Source organism: Sprattus sprattus (assembly GCF_963457725.1).
Source record: "Sprattus sprattus genome assembly, chromosome: 7".
Lineage (NCBI taxonomy): Eukaryota > Metazoa > Chordata > Actinopteri > Clupeiformes > Clupeidae > Sprattus > Sprattus sprattus.
In genome coordinates this window covers 4,760,677-4,777,152 of record NC_137926.1, presented here as the reverse complement: position 1 = coordinate 4,777,152, position 16,476 = coordinate 4,760,677, and the positions used below count along the sequence as shown (strand labels likewise).

Genomic DNA, 16,476 nt, shown 5'->3' with positions numbered 1-16,476 from the left:
AAGCACACTGTGCATGATGCATTAGGACCCCGTGTCTGTGAGCAGAAATGGGGGTCACAGGTCAACCCGAGACCCAAAAAAAGGTCAGAAAGTCTCAGCTAATCTCAGAAATTGTGTCAATTCAATCTGCAAAAGTACTGAGCTTTAAAACATTGAAACAAACAACAATGTTTTTACATACGAAAACCTCTTTTGTTTGTTGACCTGATTGGTTTGTCAAATTGCATGCAATATATTATTGGGTAGACATAACCCATGTGTAAGCACGCAGCTGTAATGATTAGCTGAGATAAACGCATGCTATCTTCTTAGCCTGTTAGCTGTTCAAGTAGCCACAGAAAAGACAAAATGGATTACTCTTTTAGGAAAACATCCTCTTAATAATTACTCAGCAAATGTCAATCAATGTTGAAAGGAATGTGGTAAAATGAAGAAAACACTGTGTGCATCTGCAAGAACACTGTGAGAGAAAGATGTATGTGTGTGTGTGAGAGAGAAGCCATACACCCACCCTTTACCCTCCCACTCCCGTTCAACCGGTCAAAGATTGACTTTTTCGCTGCCCTGTTGACCTGTTGTTTCTTTCTATATTGCTCAAGCCAGAGTTTAGCAAATACACAGACAGCACACTTCACACACGGCACACTGCCCACTGGCCAACCACTTGTTTATTCAACCTATCAGAACCATCTAAACGTGATTAGAGACTTCCCTCTTTTTTGGTGTGGAGAGAGAGGAAAACATAAGGTTTACTCCATGACGGTAGGCATACTAGACTAGACTCCTAGTCTACTGTGAGAGAACGTTCTGGGCTTTCTTCTGCCAGCAGAACACTGACTCTTGAGTTTAGGGTGAGTGCATTTGCTTCTTTTTTCATACAAGCTACTAAAATAGTTTGTGGAATATTACTTTGGAATGTTTGCTCTTTATATGAAAGTTCCTGTTCCTGAAATATTTTCAACATTTCCCAAAGTTTGTGCATTGTGCTTTGTTAGTTTTTTAGTATTTTAACTAATGTGTGATTAGATGGAACTGACACGAAGGTCAGGTGACAGCGACCACTTCTTAACTGTTCAGAAAATGCAAATAGTTTGTTCAACTTGTGCATACAGATGTTTAAATTACCGCACGAATTTAGCTCAGTTTCCTTCACTGTTGAACATTTCCTGTGAAAACTAAGGTAGGTTACTGGCAGCTATTGGCCAGCAACATGGTGAATTTGAAGACATATGTGACATTCAGAAACAACTGTATGGCACCATAATCAGACATAGAGCTTAATATGTGCTGTGCATTCGTTTATATTGTTACACTTTTGGGTGCTATGCAGCTATGCCTCTGGGTGGGACTCCTGACCTGATGTATTAACTGAAATAGCTTAATTTATGTATTAACTGAAATAGCCTAAAGGTCATTTTTGCTCTTTGCCCGCTTTTTACATTCATTTATATAGCGCCTTTAAAAATGTTCCCTGTTGTAAAGCCCCTAGACCCCCCTAGAGCAAGCTTTTCACAGTGAAAGGTTATACTTTTTCCACAATGCAAGTGTGGAAGTGTGTGTGCAAGTGTGTCTTACACAGTAGTATGCAGGACATCTGTACTACGGCAAGATACTGTTTTCATTTATGTGCAATTTCCCACAATTCATTTGTGATTTACTGTTCTGCACTGCAAAACAGTTACACAATAATGTACTATACAAATCACAGTAAAAAAAGATTCCACACAAATGTATAACAGTGTTGGCCTCACCTCTCTTAAACCAAATGTTTTCCTTGCATCAAAGACAAAACTCGCAACAGAAGTTCAATTCAAATGATGATATAACTCACAAGAGAAGTTGTTGCTTTATTCGAGAGTCATTATCAGCATTTAGAGCGATAGCACATCTTGCAGTGTTGTATCTCATCCCTCTTTGATTTATTCTCCAGGGCACACAGTGATTGTGTAACCATCTACTCGTTCACTAAAGTTTGCACTGAATATTCCCCCTGGCAGACAAAGCTGCGTAAAATACTCAATGTGTCAAACGTTTTTTTTTTCCCTTCAACATCAATAAAACTCAAAGAACTCAAGTGTCAGGATGCCATGTAATAAAAGATTATGGACACAGAGACTAGACAATAAAGTTTACAGTGGTGTTCCATTATCTGAGCGCTTAACTGGTTTCCATTTCAGGTAAAGGACAAAGCTTCAGGGACTTCTTTTTCATTCAATAGTAAATAGATTTCTTTTGTCAAAATAATCAGTACATATGGTTTCTGGCAGGAAATGATCAAGGCTGACATCTTTTTGATAATGGCTCTAAATGGCCGGGTGATTGAAACCACTAATCGCCCAGGGTGATTGAGATCACTGCTTCAAAGCACTTGTGGGTAGATAAAAGCCTTCTGACAATACTCTCTCTCTCATTTCAGGAGCTTGGCTGAAAACCCGGTCACCCCATGGGTTCCCTGTTGCCAGACACCATGGAGAACAGCAAATCATCTGTAATAGGACCGTTGGAGAGGAGAGTCCGGCGACGCAGAGGCCCTCTGGAGGTGATAAAGTCCAAAGTGAACCGTAGCCTGACCTGCTCCGTGCCCAAGTTGAAGGGCGCTCTGGCTGGACTCTTCCCTGTGGTGTCGTGGCTGCCAAAATACAAGCTCAAAGAGTACGTGTGGGGTGATGTCATGTCTGGCCTCATCGTTGGCATCATTCTCGTCCCTCAAGCGATCGCCTACTGCCTGCTGGCGGGCCTGGAGCCCGTCTATGGTTTGTACACCTCGTTTTTCGCAAACATCATCTATTTCCTGATGGGCACCTCCAGGCACGTGTCAGTGGGCATTTTCAGCCTGATGAGCCTCATGGTCGGCCAGGTGGTGAACCGAGAGGTCTACCTGGCTGGCTTTGATCTGGATGAGGACACTAAGCAAGGACCAGCCAGTGCACTGAACTTCACAGAGGACTCTTACGGAGCTGTTATGAATGTCTCAATCAAAGTGTTGGGCATGGAGTGTGGGAAAGAATGCTATGCCATCGGGATTGCTACTGCACTAACATTCCTTGCTGGGGTTTATCAGGTATGGGCAGCTTTTAAGTATATACATTATTAGTGCTATACTCTCTTGTCTGCATACACTACTAACCGGCTATTTACATTCTGCATTTCATTAGACTTCTGCAAACCTGATTAGTGTTATTATATATTATATGAGTAGAAGTATTACAATAACGCTTACCTTATTTTTAATCTGTCATTTGTATGTGCCCAGACACTACTAACCGGCTATTTACTATCCCTTTCTGCAAGTCTGATTAGTGTTATTATATATATTATATTAGTAGGAGTATTAACAATAACACCCACCTTATTTTTAATCTGTCATTTGTATGTGCCCAGGTGTTGATGGCTGTGTTAAGGCTGGGGGTTGTCTCAGTCTACCTGTCTGGACCCATGCTTGACGGCTTCGCCACTGGTGCCTCGTGTACAATCCTCACTGTCCAGGCCAAGTATCTTCTGGGCCTGAAGATCCCTCGTTACCAAGGCTACGGCACTGTAGTGGTGACCTGGATCAACATCTTCAAGAACATCCAGAACACCAACTTCTGTGACATGATAACTAGTGCCATTTGCATCAGCATCCTGGTGGCCGGCAAGGAGCTCCAGGAGCGCTACAAGGATCGCCTGAAGATACCGATTCCCACAGAGCTGGTGGTGGTCGCTGGGGCAACCATAGCATCCCATTTCGGCGACTTCCATGGAAGTTACCACTCCAGTATTTCCGGGGCAATCCCCACAGGCTTCATCCCTCCAAAGGTCCCTGCTTTGGACATGATGTCCCGGGTTGTGTTCGACGCGATCCCGCTAGCAGTCATTAGCTTTGCGTTTACAGTCTCCCTATCAGAGATGTTTGCTAAAAAGCATGGCTACTCGGTTAGACCCAACCAAGAGATGATAGCCATCGGCTGTTGCAACATCATTCCCTCCTTCTTCCATTGCTTCACCACCAGTGCCGCCCTGGCTAAAACCATGGTAAAGGACTCCACCGGATGCCAAACACAGGTGTCCAGTATCGTGAGTGCCTTTGTGGTCCTCCTGGTCCTGCTTTTCTTTGCTCCGTTTTTCTATGCCTTACAGAAGTGCGTTCTGGCTTGCATCATCATCGTGAGCCTGAGGGGCGCTCTCCGCAAGTTCAGGGACGTGCCCCAGATGTGGCGGGTCAGCAAGGCCGATGCCGTGGTCTGGATCGTGACCATGGCCTCGACTGGTCTCATAAGCGTAGAGCTGGGACTAGTCGTCGGGGTGGTGTTCTCCATGATGTGCGTCGTAGCGCAAACCCAAACTCCCAAAGTGTCTTTACTTGGTCAAGTCGATAACTCCAGCCATTATGACGACACGGAGGAGTACGACAATCTACAGACCGTCCACAAGATCAAGATTTTTCGTTTTCAGTCACCTTTATACTATGCCAACAAGCACATCTTTTTGAAGTCCTTGTACAAAGCCGTTGAACTCGAACCGTTCATTGAAATAACCCGGAGGAGGAAAGCAACGAAAAAAGCGGCGAAAGCAACGAAATTAGCGGCGAAAGCAGACCCAACTAATGGTGAGGTTAGCATAGGTCTTGTCCACAATGACTCAGAATTCCACACCATCATCTTAGATGGTTCATATATGCCCTTTATTGACTCCACTGGGGCGACCACATTTAAAAATGTGCAGAAAGACTATAAGGAAGTTGGCGTCACTGTTCTCTTGGCCTGCTGCAACACTTCCGTCATAGACACACTCAGGCGAGGCGCCTTTTTCGGGCCTGATGACAAGGACATGCCCAGCTTATTGTTTCATACAGTTCACAGTGCAGTGGTGTTTGCCAGTGAAGTGCCGTCAGCAGCAGCAGCAGGCAATACACCTGTATAAATAACTGGCTTACTAGAGCCAGCGTGTGGTTTCTTCATTTTATGGGAGAGGTTAAGGGAAATTATGATGCCAATATACATGCACAATCTATTTTTGAATGGGAAAATATTGCTTTACATGAATGACTTTTAAGGATAAAATAGCTTTAATGACCAAACTTGAAGGGATTTTGTCATACGTCATCATTTTAGAGCATTGATTTTTAACAGACCATATGACTGAAACACTTTTTTACTTTCACAAATTTTGTTTAATCATATTTGTAACTTAATAAACATGCATATTTTGTATTAATCAAATGAACCTGTTGCTGTTCTACCCATTATTTGAAAAAATTGTCAAACATGTTTGTGTTCTAAAAAAAAATCGTATTTATAGATATGCCATATTTTGATATCTATCTATAGACTATTGCTAAACTTCAAATGTTGTCTTTCTGTGTTCATGGCCCCACAGACAAACCATTTGTTATTTGTTATATTCTGTGGAATAAATGGTTTTGTTGTATTTTTTGTAATAAAATCTCCACCCTGCTGAGCTGGAAGGCTGTTGTCTCAAGTGTGCATTATATAACACGGACACTGGTAAATGGCTATCAAGAGAACAATACAATATAACATCCAAGTACAGCATATTCTAAAACCAAAGGCCCTGATTACTGATCTCAATAGAAGAGTAAACAAACCAAATCAGAAGTTACAATCTAGTTGTTGAAGGCATAGGCTAACTGACAACAATTAATGTGATAGGCCATACTTTGTCTTTGTATTCATAATTCACAATAGTTGACTGACATTATAGTAAGGAGAGAAGGCGTGAACTGAATGGACAAAAACAAACACACCAACCTTCTTTGAAGCCCATCCGCGGGAAGAAAGACTTGAACGCTGTCAGACATAGCCACAACCAATAGTTTTTGTATTCAGCCCTGCATATACAAGTAGCCAGGAAATGTCTCCTTAAAGCCAATACAGTGATACAGCTATTTGCGTACTATAGTGCTGTTTACGAAATACACCACAAAAAGTATTTTTCGCTACAGAGTAATTGTAACCATTAACGTATGTGTGCTCATGTATGGTAGCTTCGTCCACTTCAGGTTAATAACAGCATTCAGAACATCCATTAGGACTCCGAAACAGCAGGGGGCGACTACAACGGATGGTTTCGTAACATCGATAGTTGACAAAGCCAGGAAGGAAACAAGATGAAGAATTCAAATTTCGCCGCGTTTATGTCACTTTTTAACTAGGCTGGGCTGCGAGGCTAGGCTGCTAGTTGGTGTAATTTGCGTTGGTGTAATTTTCTCACAACAATCTCTCAAGATGACATCGCGGAAAAGGTAACGACGTTAGTCTTAATATTTTACATAGCCAGTCACTATGAAACCATGGAGGTGCTTTACGTTAGCCTCAAGCTCTCTGCCTTTAGCCATGGCCGTTTTTTCACTGTCTATTGCTCGGACAGAAGTCACTGAGTTTTAAGTCAGGTTAGCCGATAAGTTGCGTTTGTTCGTTAGCTGCAGTCCATGTCAATAATAAAGTTAGCGGATAAAGGATAGACAGGAAACCTTTTGGCTGATGTTATGTTATGTTAATCTAAGCTAGCGTAAATTAGTAAATGTCGCTTGGGTTATTGTGCTGGTTGGCTCATGCCCGCTGTTTATTAAACCAGCTTGCTTCTCGTCCTTGCTAAGACAAATTCTTCGTTTTGTTCAAAACATTTTTAAACCAGGGCTAGTTTTCAATAAACAAACGCAGCTGTCTACTAACATTAAGTTACTTTGAAGCCTGCGCACTACTTGTTTGGTGGTAGCCTAACGTCACTCTCCCGGATATATATTTTCTTCAGCGAAACGATGGCTTCATCCATCATCTCTGGCATAAATATTGCCATGGCCGAGCTCGTTGACATATGGAATAGCATCGGCATCGTTGAGGAGCAGAGAGTCGAACGGATGTTGACCGTGAAGAAGCACATAGAGGTTTGTTATGTTTCATGCGAATCACTTGAAATAATGCATTTATGAAAACATTGTTTAAAGTTTATATTTGTATTCAAAGGATCTTTTGAGGGATATGATAACGGAAGAGCAAGCCCTCAAGCACCGAATCAAATCGAGTATTGTGGTATCCCAGAAGCAGCTTGATGAGTTATATGAGGAAATGTCAGAGGAACCTTATAAGGTATGTGCCATCTTTCCAACGCGTTATGTGGTAAGAGTGTCAACATGTCAATATTACATTAAATTAATCCACATGAAGACTAAAACGGACTTTTATCTCAGGCTGACTAGCTGTGTTTAACCACGCCCACTGGAGGGGAAACCACCAATGGCTAAAATGCTGACAAAATGCTTGTAGCTAAAAAAAAAAACACCATTCGATTTCACTGTCAAAGGATTATTTTATCACACTATGCTTACCAGAGAAGAAAGCTTTGCATAGCTCAGTTCGCTTCAACCTCTAACTTATTTGATAATAATCAAGGCATAAGGACTTAATTGCGCTCTGTCTCTGTTATTGTGCACACCCCTATATCTTCTCACTTTGCTGAAGATAACTAAAAGTGTGGCCAAGGTGGCAGCAGAGGATGGAAGCTACATCTAGAATGCTAACATTTATATGAAAGATATCTAGGCTTCTATTGGTGTCGCCAACATCAATTGCTATTTATATGGTATATTAACTTAGTTTAGGCAAACAGACCCTATAGGTCTTTATTTAAGCTCTCAAGCTTTTGAGCTAGTTGGTAGTCTAACTGTTAATGTTAACCATGCTTGGTAAATGTAATCATGCACTCTGAAATAGGATTGTAGCTCTGTAGCTAAAAAAGTTCTGTATTCCCTTTCTACACAATTTAACTAACACTTTTATTTTACCCTCTGAAATGGGATTTTGGCGATTGACACAAACACAATCCCTGACAATGTGGGTTAATGTTAGGTACTGCATCCTTGCTTTGCTTTGGCACTAGCATCTGGAGGTACAAAGTGGTATTATTTGGGGGCTGGCGGAGACTAGCCGGATAACATGCTAACTTTAGTGGGTAACACAGTGTTAAGACATTATGTCAAAGTGGTTATTTCTTCACATTCCAGTTAATTTCTAGCTGTAAGTTTTAACTTAAATCCTGTAACACCTACAATTAATATATCACCTATATCACCAGAGAAACTGGTCCAGGAGGTGTATGTCTTTGGATGTGTGTGTCTTTGGATCTATGTATGTATGTATGTATGTATGTATGTGTGTATGTGTGTATGTATGTGTATGGTGCTATTTGTTTTTACTAATGTATGTCCCTTTTTGCTGTAAATGTCTCCCCCAGCTGGAAGAGGGCCAGACCATCCTGCAGATACAGAGGGATCTCCGTCATAAGGTGGACGCGCTGCAGAAAGAGAAGAATGACCGCCTGCAGGAGCTAAAGACCCTCCAGCTGGAGGACGATCAGCTGTGCGTCCAGCTCTGTGCCACGCCCTACTACGTGCCCTCCAACACTGTACCCTCCCACGTGCAGCTGAAGGCTCTACGCGAGCACGTCCAGGAGCTTACTGCAGAGAAGGTAGCCACCAGTACTGCACCGCACCTTACCGCACCACACCACACCACACCACACCGCAGGAAACAGATAGTTGAGGCCTTTATTGGAAACATACCTTGAGATCTCATAAAAAAAAAAACAGAACTGTTTGAGAAAATAAAATGGAATACAATAACTTAAATGTTGATAGGGGTATTGGTGGTCAGTTGGGCACAACTCCGGAATTTTTCTTTTTGGTCTCAATGTCTGATGTTCATTTAACAGAATCCAGATCCAGATTTTGTCTGTGTGATTTCCTTGCCTTTTTCTGATCACTCTCTTCTCCTCCTCCTCGCTCTGTTGTTGTTGTGTGTGGCCTGCAGAGGAGCAGGCTGGCTGTGTTCACTGCTCTCAGGAAGGGCGTCGTGTGTCTGGAGAGTGAGATGGGGCACGATCCAGAGACCAGCCTGGAGAGGGATGCTGCGAGTGACGACCCGGACGTATTCCTGCTGACCCACGAGAACATCCAAGCCCTTCAGCTGCTGGTTGCACAGGTACTCCAGAGTGCTGACATCATTCCAACAGCACATTATTATTATTATTATTATTACTATTATTATTATGTTTTATTAAAAAAATGTGCACTAAATCCTAGTTTTTTTGTTTATTTGATGTCTATTTTTAAGTATTTGCTGTAAAGCACTTTGAGCAGCATTATTTTGCATGAAAGGTGCTATATAAATAAAGTTGTATTATGTTTTATTAAAAAAAATGGCACTACATCCTAGGTTTTTTGTTTATTTGATGTCTATTTTTAAGTATGTGCTGTGAAGCACTTTGAGCAGCATTATTTTTGCATGAAAGGTGCTATATAAATAAAGTTTTATTATTTTTATTATTATTCCAATAACCATCTTTTCCAGCTTAAGACGCACTTCATCGTTGATACACCAAAGCTATATACCTTACACCCTGTCACTAACCTCTAACTTATTCTTCTCTGGTAGCTGAAGTTGAAGAAGGAAAATCTGATCTCCACCCGAGACAAGCTGAAGGAGCGAGCCACGTGTCTGTGGAACCGCCTGGATTGCCCTGAGAAAGATGGCGGCTTCCCGCTGGACACTCAAGGGACCCTTACAGACGACATCTCACGGGTAAGGGCCCCGTGGAGAGTAGGCCAGTTGGGACACTAATGCGATCACTTTTTGGATGGAGCAGAAATGTAGTTTGTTCTTCCAAGTAAACAAATCTCACAAAAAAATGTACACTGTAAAGTTCTTAATGATGACGATATGTGACACTTGAGTATAAATTGGAATTATTCAATGTACATCAGGTTTAGGCTTTGGGCTCTGTTTGAGAAAATGTCTCTTGTTAATGGGGATGTATAAACAAATAAAAAAGGTTGTGAGGATATTTGCAAATCCTGTAGCGTGACGTGTATGGGCTGTGCCTCTGTGTAGCTGCCAACTGACTGGGGATCTGTCTGTGTCTGTGTGTGTCTGTGTGTGTGTGTGTGTGTGTGTGCGCGCGCAGTGGCAGGCGGAGGTCCACCGTCTGGAAGCGCTGCAGAAGTCCCGGCTGGAGGACGTCATCGAGAAGGCCCGCCTGGAGCTCATGGACATGTGGGACAAGTGCCTGTTTGGGTCCACACAGAGGGACTCATTCCAGTACTACTTCTGTGATGGTAGGGTTTCCTCCTCGCTGGTGTCATTCAAAGTAGCTTTTTTGTCAATTACTTCACATGTCAAGGCGTAAAAAGTAATCGATAGAACGTTCCCACTCTCCCACGGTGAAACGTATAAAGTGCACAGCCACAACAGATAAGACAGGACATTACCTTATACTTAGTAGAACATACAGACAAGACATTACATATTATTACATTTGATTCTTAATTTTTAGGTCAGACTGACCAGGGTTAGGTCATAGACTTCCCTTTTACATAATACTAAATTTGATTCAGATTCTTTTCTAAATTTTTAGGTCAAACCAGGGTGACCAGGGTTAGGTCATAGACTTCCCTTTTGCAAAGTGTTCGTTAGATACGTGCAAGTATTTATGAATTTGTTCATGATCTAAATCCTTCTCTGGATTCAGTTAACTACACCGAGGCTCTTCTGGATGCACACGACTCTGAGCTGGTGAAACTAAGGGACTACCGTGACAAAGCTCGCCCCCTCCTGGATGCTCTGGAGAAGTGGGAGAAGAACTGGGAGCTCTTCCAGGACTTTGAGGTACTCCCATCAAAACCCAAGTGGTTCAAGTAATACGGGGTTACAAAAGATGTACACCCGATTCTGCCATCTTCTGAATTTTATTCTGATGCGTCTATTGACTGCATTCTGTGATCTCTTCTGATTGGTCTTAGTGAGCATGATGAGAGTGTCCGTGCCAGTCTTTGATTGGCTCCCTGTCTAAGTGAAAAGCTGCACCATTCCCAAACCTTCCTATTCCCATTCCCATTTTCCAGCTTGTGATCAAATTAGCATGCGCTCATCACACTAGCACTGTGATGAGATTAGCATGCACTCATTACTCATTGCTTTCCTGAACACAATACACGCAAAGAGGATTGAAAAGGAAATGGTTTTTATTGACTAAAAAAGGGTTTGGGCAGTATCGATTTTTCTATACAGTCATACCTTTGTGACAATTGCCTAAAAAAGGGTTTGGGCTGTATCGATTTTTCTAGTCATACCTTTGTGACAATTCACTAGGGTATACCGTTTATGATGGCATTTGTGTCTTAAAAAGGGAGAAACTGAGTAACTGGGGATGGAGCCCATTGTAGCATGTATGGCATTGTTTAGCCTACAAAGCTGTGTGTCTAACATGCAGTTAGCCTACCTAGACAATCCTGCTGGGTTTAAATACTTAGGACTGTAGAATAATGAATAGATATCAAACTGTGCCTAACAAACTGCTCTTGTAGTTGGAAGAAGTCCTGTCAAGATGGTTATATGTGGCCATATTTTCATGATCTCATAGCTAGTTATATTTAATGAAGTAGCTAGGAGACGTGTAGAGCACAATTGATCTAATTAAAGCAAAATTGCGTTAGCCATCTTGCCCTGTAAACCCTGCCCTGTAATTGTGGAAGAGTAAACGGAAAGGATCTGTGAAGTGATGTGACTATCCCTGCCTCTCCTCTCTCCCCCCCCCCCCCCCCCCCCCCTTCCTCAGAGGAAGGCTTCTGACCCAAGCAGGTTCTCTAACAGAGGAGGAGCCTTGCTGAAGGAGACCAAGGAGAGGACCAAGGTCCAGAAGATGCTCCCAAAGGTACAGCATAGCTTCCATTGGGTTAAAAGTCCTGTCTGCCATTCTGCCATCACTCCCCTAACGTTTGAGCTCCTGAAGCAATAATACAAAAATGTTTTGTTGATTATGTTGATGGGCAGTTAAATATGTATTATCGTTACAGTTACTATAACGCGCCATATAGTTCAGGTCATTTGAGCGTCCCCCAGGGTCAGACTGTCGAGTACTGTAATGTTGAGAAGCGTCTGAGGGAGAACGTTTGGCACATCTTAAAGTGTTCTACTGTAATGTTGAGAGGCATCTTAGGGAGAATGTTTGGGACGACTTAACGTGTGGCGGCTCTGGACTTCAGGTGCTCCATAATGGTTTAGAAAGGCTGACTGCCTTTAACATGCTGTTCAAAAAGCAAAGGAGATGGAGTGTGACAGCTGTGAGAGAAAAAAGACGAGAGCTGTGGCACCCTCAGTGAATAACACAAGATTCAATGATGAATTCTGTATGAAAGGGAAGGTCATTTTCTGACAGTTCTTTTGTGATTTTGATTCAGATTTTGACATTTTTTTGGGTGTGTGTTTGTGTGCCTGTGTGTGATGAATGTATGAATAGCTTGAAGAAGAGATGAAGGGAGCTGTGAGCGCTTGGCAGAAGACTCACGACTCTGAGTTCCTGGTGCGAGGACACAAGCTCATGGACTACATCGCTTCTCAGAGGGAGGAGTACAAACTGCTGAAGGACAAGGAGAAGAATGAGAGGGTAAGAGGCGCTCACCACGACAGACACACACACACACACACACACACACACACACACACACACACACAAGGCAGACAGCCACACACACAAGACACGCACAACAACTCTCACAAGGTCAGAGGGGACTGCTTCCCTTAGTGACAAGGGGGCTCGACGGGCAATTTTGTTCTGATTTTTGTTGAATGTGGTGGCTTGCCTGAAAGCCCCCTACAGCTTGATGAGAGTGTCATTCATTGTTGCGGTTTCCTGTTTGAATCAACACCACTACTTTGAGCTTTGCCTTCATAAAGTACTAAATGGTCTTAGAAATGTTGAAAAAATAAGAATATCCCACCTCAAATTTCCTCTGTCACCAGACATACAGTACATTGTATATTTTTCTGGGTTTTCAGTTGACCAAGAAGGCAGAGAGCTCTCCATTTAAGACTCCCACCAAACGTCCCCTGACAAACGCTTCTGGAATGGCCACCCCCAACAAGATCCGAAAGGTACGTCCAATGAACTGATCCACTTACAATTAACCGCCCGATTCTGCTTCCATCTGTTTTCTGACTTGACCCTTCAGACATTCACTGACCTGGTGTTATGTTTACTATTCAGAGTGTATTAACTAAACTATACAAAACCACTGCTACCAAATCTACTGCTAAAATTTCCCACAATGCTCTTGTCTTGGCAGACACCCAATCAGACAGTTTTGCGGGGCAACAGTACCAGTGTGAGTAGCAGTAACAGCGGCAGCAGCTCCGGCTCCTCCACCTACCTCTCTGTCCCCTCATCCAAGCCCCCAACAGGGCCCACAAAGGTACACGCATGACCTCTGCTTGGTTATTTACATTACCTTCATTTACTCATTTACTCAGTTAGTAGTATTACTTACTCAATCACACCAGTGCACTTCTTTGTATAAGTTTGATCAATATTTGGATTGGCAAAATAACATGCATGCAAAATAACATGCATACATTTCAATTAGTTATAATGACATTTAAAAAAAGAAACAGTTAATGCAGATCAATCGCATTCTATGATGACTGGTACCTCTTTTGGGAAAATCTATGTCAATCAAATACAAAACAACCAAGTGTACCACACCATAAACCACCAGACTCACTCTGAAAGACGAGGGTTTCTTTAGATGCTCAGTGTTTTATTGGATACATTGGCTGCATCAAATAAATGTCCTGCTTTTTCAATAGTGAGACTACATTAATTTACACTCATTGTACAGGGTTCCCACGGGTCATGGAATTTCTGGAATATCATGGAATTTCATAAAAGTTTTTCCAGACCTGGAAAGTCATGGAATTTTACCATTTTGCATGCACAGTCCTGGAATATCATGGAATTTTCTTAACAGTTGTGTAGAAGCAAAACTCGTGTGCATTTTGTTGCTTTACTTTTTGGTTTTTGTGTACAACTTTGTTTCATACATGATCCTACAACACTTCACCAGGGACGGTTTGGTTTCGCGCTATAAAATGTGCAACATTCTAGAATGCAAGGTCTTCGTTCGAGCCCAGTGAAGTCTGGCAGGCAGTGGCACATATTTAAATGGTTTTAATTGTTTTTATTTACCTTGCGCTTACAGGGCTTTCAGCCAAGAAGGGTGGTTGTTTTTGACATTTACAGTTAAGTTTTACATATCTGGTTGTGTAAAGCTTCGTATAGACAAAGAACAGCTCTAGGGGTGAATATAATCTTCAGTTTTCACACTTTTAAAAACTTTTTAACATTTCTTTTTACGGAAGTGGTCATGGAAATTCTGTTTTTTGGGTCTGGAAAGTCATGGAAAATCATGGAATTTTATATTTGACTTCAAGTGGGAACCCTGATTGTACCAGCAGACACAGTGACATTGACTTTGAGGATCTTAAGGTTATCTTAAAGTACCATTGACATTTATGAAAGCTGTAGTCAAAACCCAATTCACACATTCCGCTGTTTGCTATAGGAAAAGTGTGTCGGTATGGAGAGTTCTCCACAGCTAGAAAAGGACTTAATGCAGTGTAAGAATCTTTCTGACCTTGGGAAGAACCTTGGGGAACTCTAGAATGCTAAGACTGATGAATGAATGGAGTTTGAAAATGTAGCCTACTCCAAGGGTCAACTAGAAGGATACTTTGAGAGTGCAGACCAACCTTGGGGAACTTAAGAATGCTAAGACTCATGAATGAATGGAGTTTGAATATACAGTACCGGTCAAAAGTTTGGACACTTTCTTTTGAGAAGTGTTTTTCTTTACTTTTGTGATTTTCTACATGGTAGATAACACTTTTTTTGTTTAGAACATAATTGTGTTCTTTCGTAGTTTAAACTTCTTCAGTTTTAATCTGCAATGTAGAAAATAATAAAAGTAAAGAACACGTGTCCAAACTTTTGACTGGTACTGTATAACGGAGTTTGAAAATGTAGCCTACTCTAAGGGTCAACTAGAAGGGAACTTGGAGAGTGCAGACCAACCTTGGGGAACTAAAGAATGCTAAAACTGATAAATAAATGGAGTTTAAATATATAATGGAGTTTGAAAATGTAGCTTACTCCAAGGGTCCACTAGAAGGGAACTTGGAGAGTGCAGACCTCCATCAAGGCCAATTGCCCTATTTCACAATATTGAAGTAAGTGGAAAAAGAGTTCCTGGATCTGGATCCGCTCTGTAACTTAATAGGTTCTTCTTTGCTCCATGCCCCAACCTCCCACCAAGTTTCATGAAAATCGGCCCAGCAGTTGTTGCGTAATCCTGCAAAAAGACACAACAACAAACCAACAAATGGCAATGAAAACAGAACCTCTTTAGCAGAGGTAACAAGGTGGAACAGCCTTCTCTTCGCCTGTAGATGGCGCAGTTGTTCTTGAAACCTAAATGCTCCTGACCCGTATCAACCTGGCTCATCTCGTAGACAGGGAGGGTCCTGCATTGGACCATATGGAGCATGTGTCTGGTCCTTATATGTTTTATATGTTTTTTTTTAAATATTTTTATGTTTGTATTTTTATTTATTTTATTTATTTATTTATTTATTTATTTATCTGTTTTCATTTATTTCTTCATAGAAAAACAGGATTCTTGAACCACACCAGGACTTGAACTTGCCTGGCATCACCTACTCTGATTTCACGGTAAGGGTGAACACTCCATGTATGACCTGACTGCTCTGTATTGGTCATTACTAACCCCCCTAAGACTATTGCGGGTTAAAAAAAGAAGAAATATGCTTATTTGGACATTTTTCACAATGCATGTTTTATTTTCCTGATAAGTAGACCTGGTGTTGGTGCCATTCCTTGTAGTCATTTGGGCATGCACCCCTATCGCTCTCATGCCCAGCCAAGAGTGCCCACGGCAGGGCCAGAGGTCCAGCTAAATACCAGAGCATTGCAACAAGTTTCTATTTCTGAGCCCTTAACAGCATCAAGACTTAATGCACTGACCTGTTAAAATCCCATAGCACAGAAGAATAAGCCAATTTTGGCTCTCCGACTGTAATAACATGGGCGGGATGTCAGCTTTACTGAACATTGTTTTGTCTGCTCCTCAGACTGAACTCTCTCGGAAGGCCAGTCAAGAAGTCATCCTCAACAGCACCGTGTTGCTGGACACGGAGAAGAGGAACTAGGGAGGAGAAGCGGCCACTGTATGTTCGGCTCGATTCTGACCACTTCTTGACCTCATCTTGGAGATCTGTATGGGTGCTTCCAGGGAGGACCTGTTACATGTGGTGTGCTGTGGCCTTCAAAGCATGCTGTTTGCTATTTGAATACGTTTATTTTTCTTTCGTTTTGTTGGGGGGGAGGGGGTTTCTCACATTTGTAAACACTTTGTGTGAGACCACACACACACACACACACACACACACACTCACACTCACATGTCTTGTTTGCGTGCCTTTGTATTCCTTTGTTTGTCCTTGTATATATTTCTCTTTCAACTATTACTTTTTTTGGGGGGGGGGGGATGATCAGGGAAGGTCGTATATTCTTTTTAACACTTTCAATATGAAAATATTTGTGTGGCTCCTTCATATAAATGAATTATTA

The 16,476-nt window shown here is 42.0% G+C and overlaps 2 protein-coding genes across 2 annotated transcripts; both read left to right on the top strand.

Annotated features, from left to right (window-relative positions):
• Positions 1-2,443: 2,443 nt before the first annotated feature.
• Positions 2,444-4,902, top strand: slc26a1 (solute carrier family 26 member 1; the record flags this gene model as incomplete). The annotated part of the gene is made up of 2 exons (XM_080842173.1): positions 2,444-3,061; positions 3,382-4,902. 2 exons carry the CDS (start codon positions 2,444-2,446, stop codon positions 4,900-4,902), a joined length of 2,139 nt encoding a protein of 712 aa, XP_080698299.1.
• Positions 4,903-6,227: 1,325 nt separating this feature from the next.
• Positions 6,228-16,055, top strand: prc2 (protein regulator of cytokinesis 2; the record flags this gene model as incomplete). Its single annotated transcript, XM_080842587.1, has 14 exons — positions 6,228-6,244; positions 6,754-6,886; positions 6,966-7,088; positions 8,233-8,466; positions 8,808-8,978; positions 9,432-9,578; positions 9,961-10,111; positions 10,525-10,661; positions 11,611-11,706; positions 12,292-12,438; positions 12,831-12,926; positions 13,118-13,243; positions 15,493-15,558; positions 15,978-16,055. The coding sequence occupies 14 exons, from the start codon at positions 6,228-6,230 to the stop codon at positions 16,053-16,055; spliced, it is 1,722 nt and encodes a 573-aa protein (XP_080698713.1).
• Between the last annotated feature and the right edge of the window lie 421 nt (positions 16,056-16,476).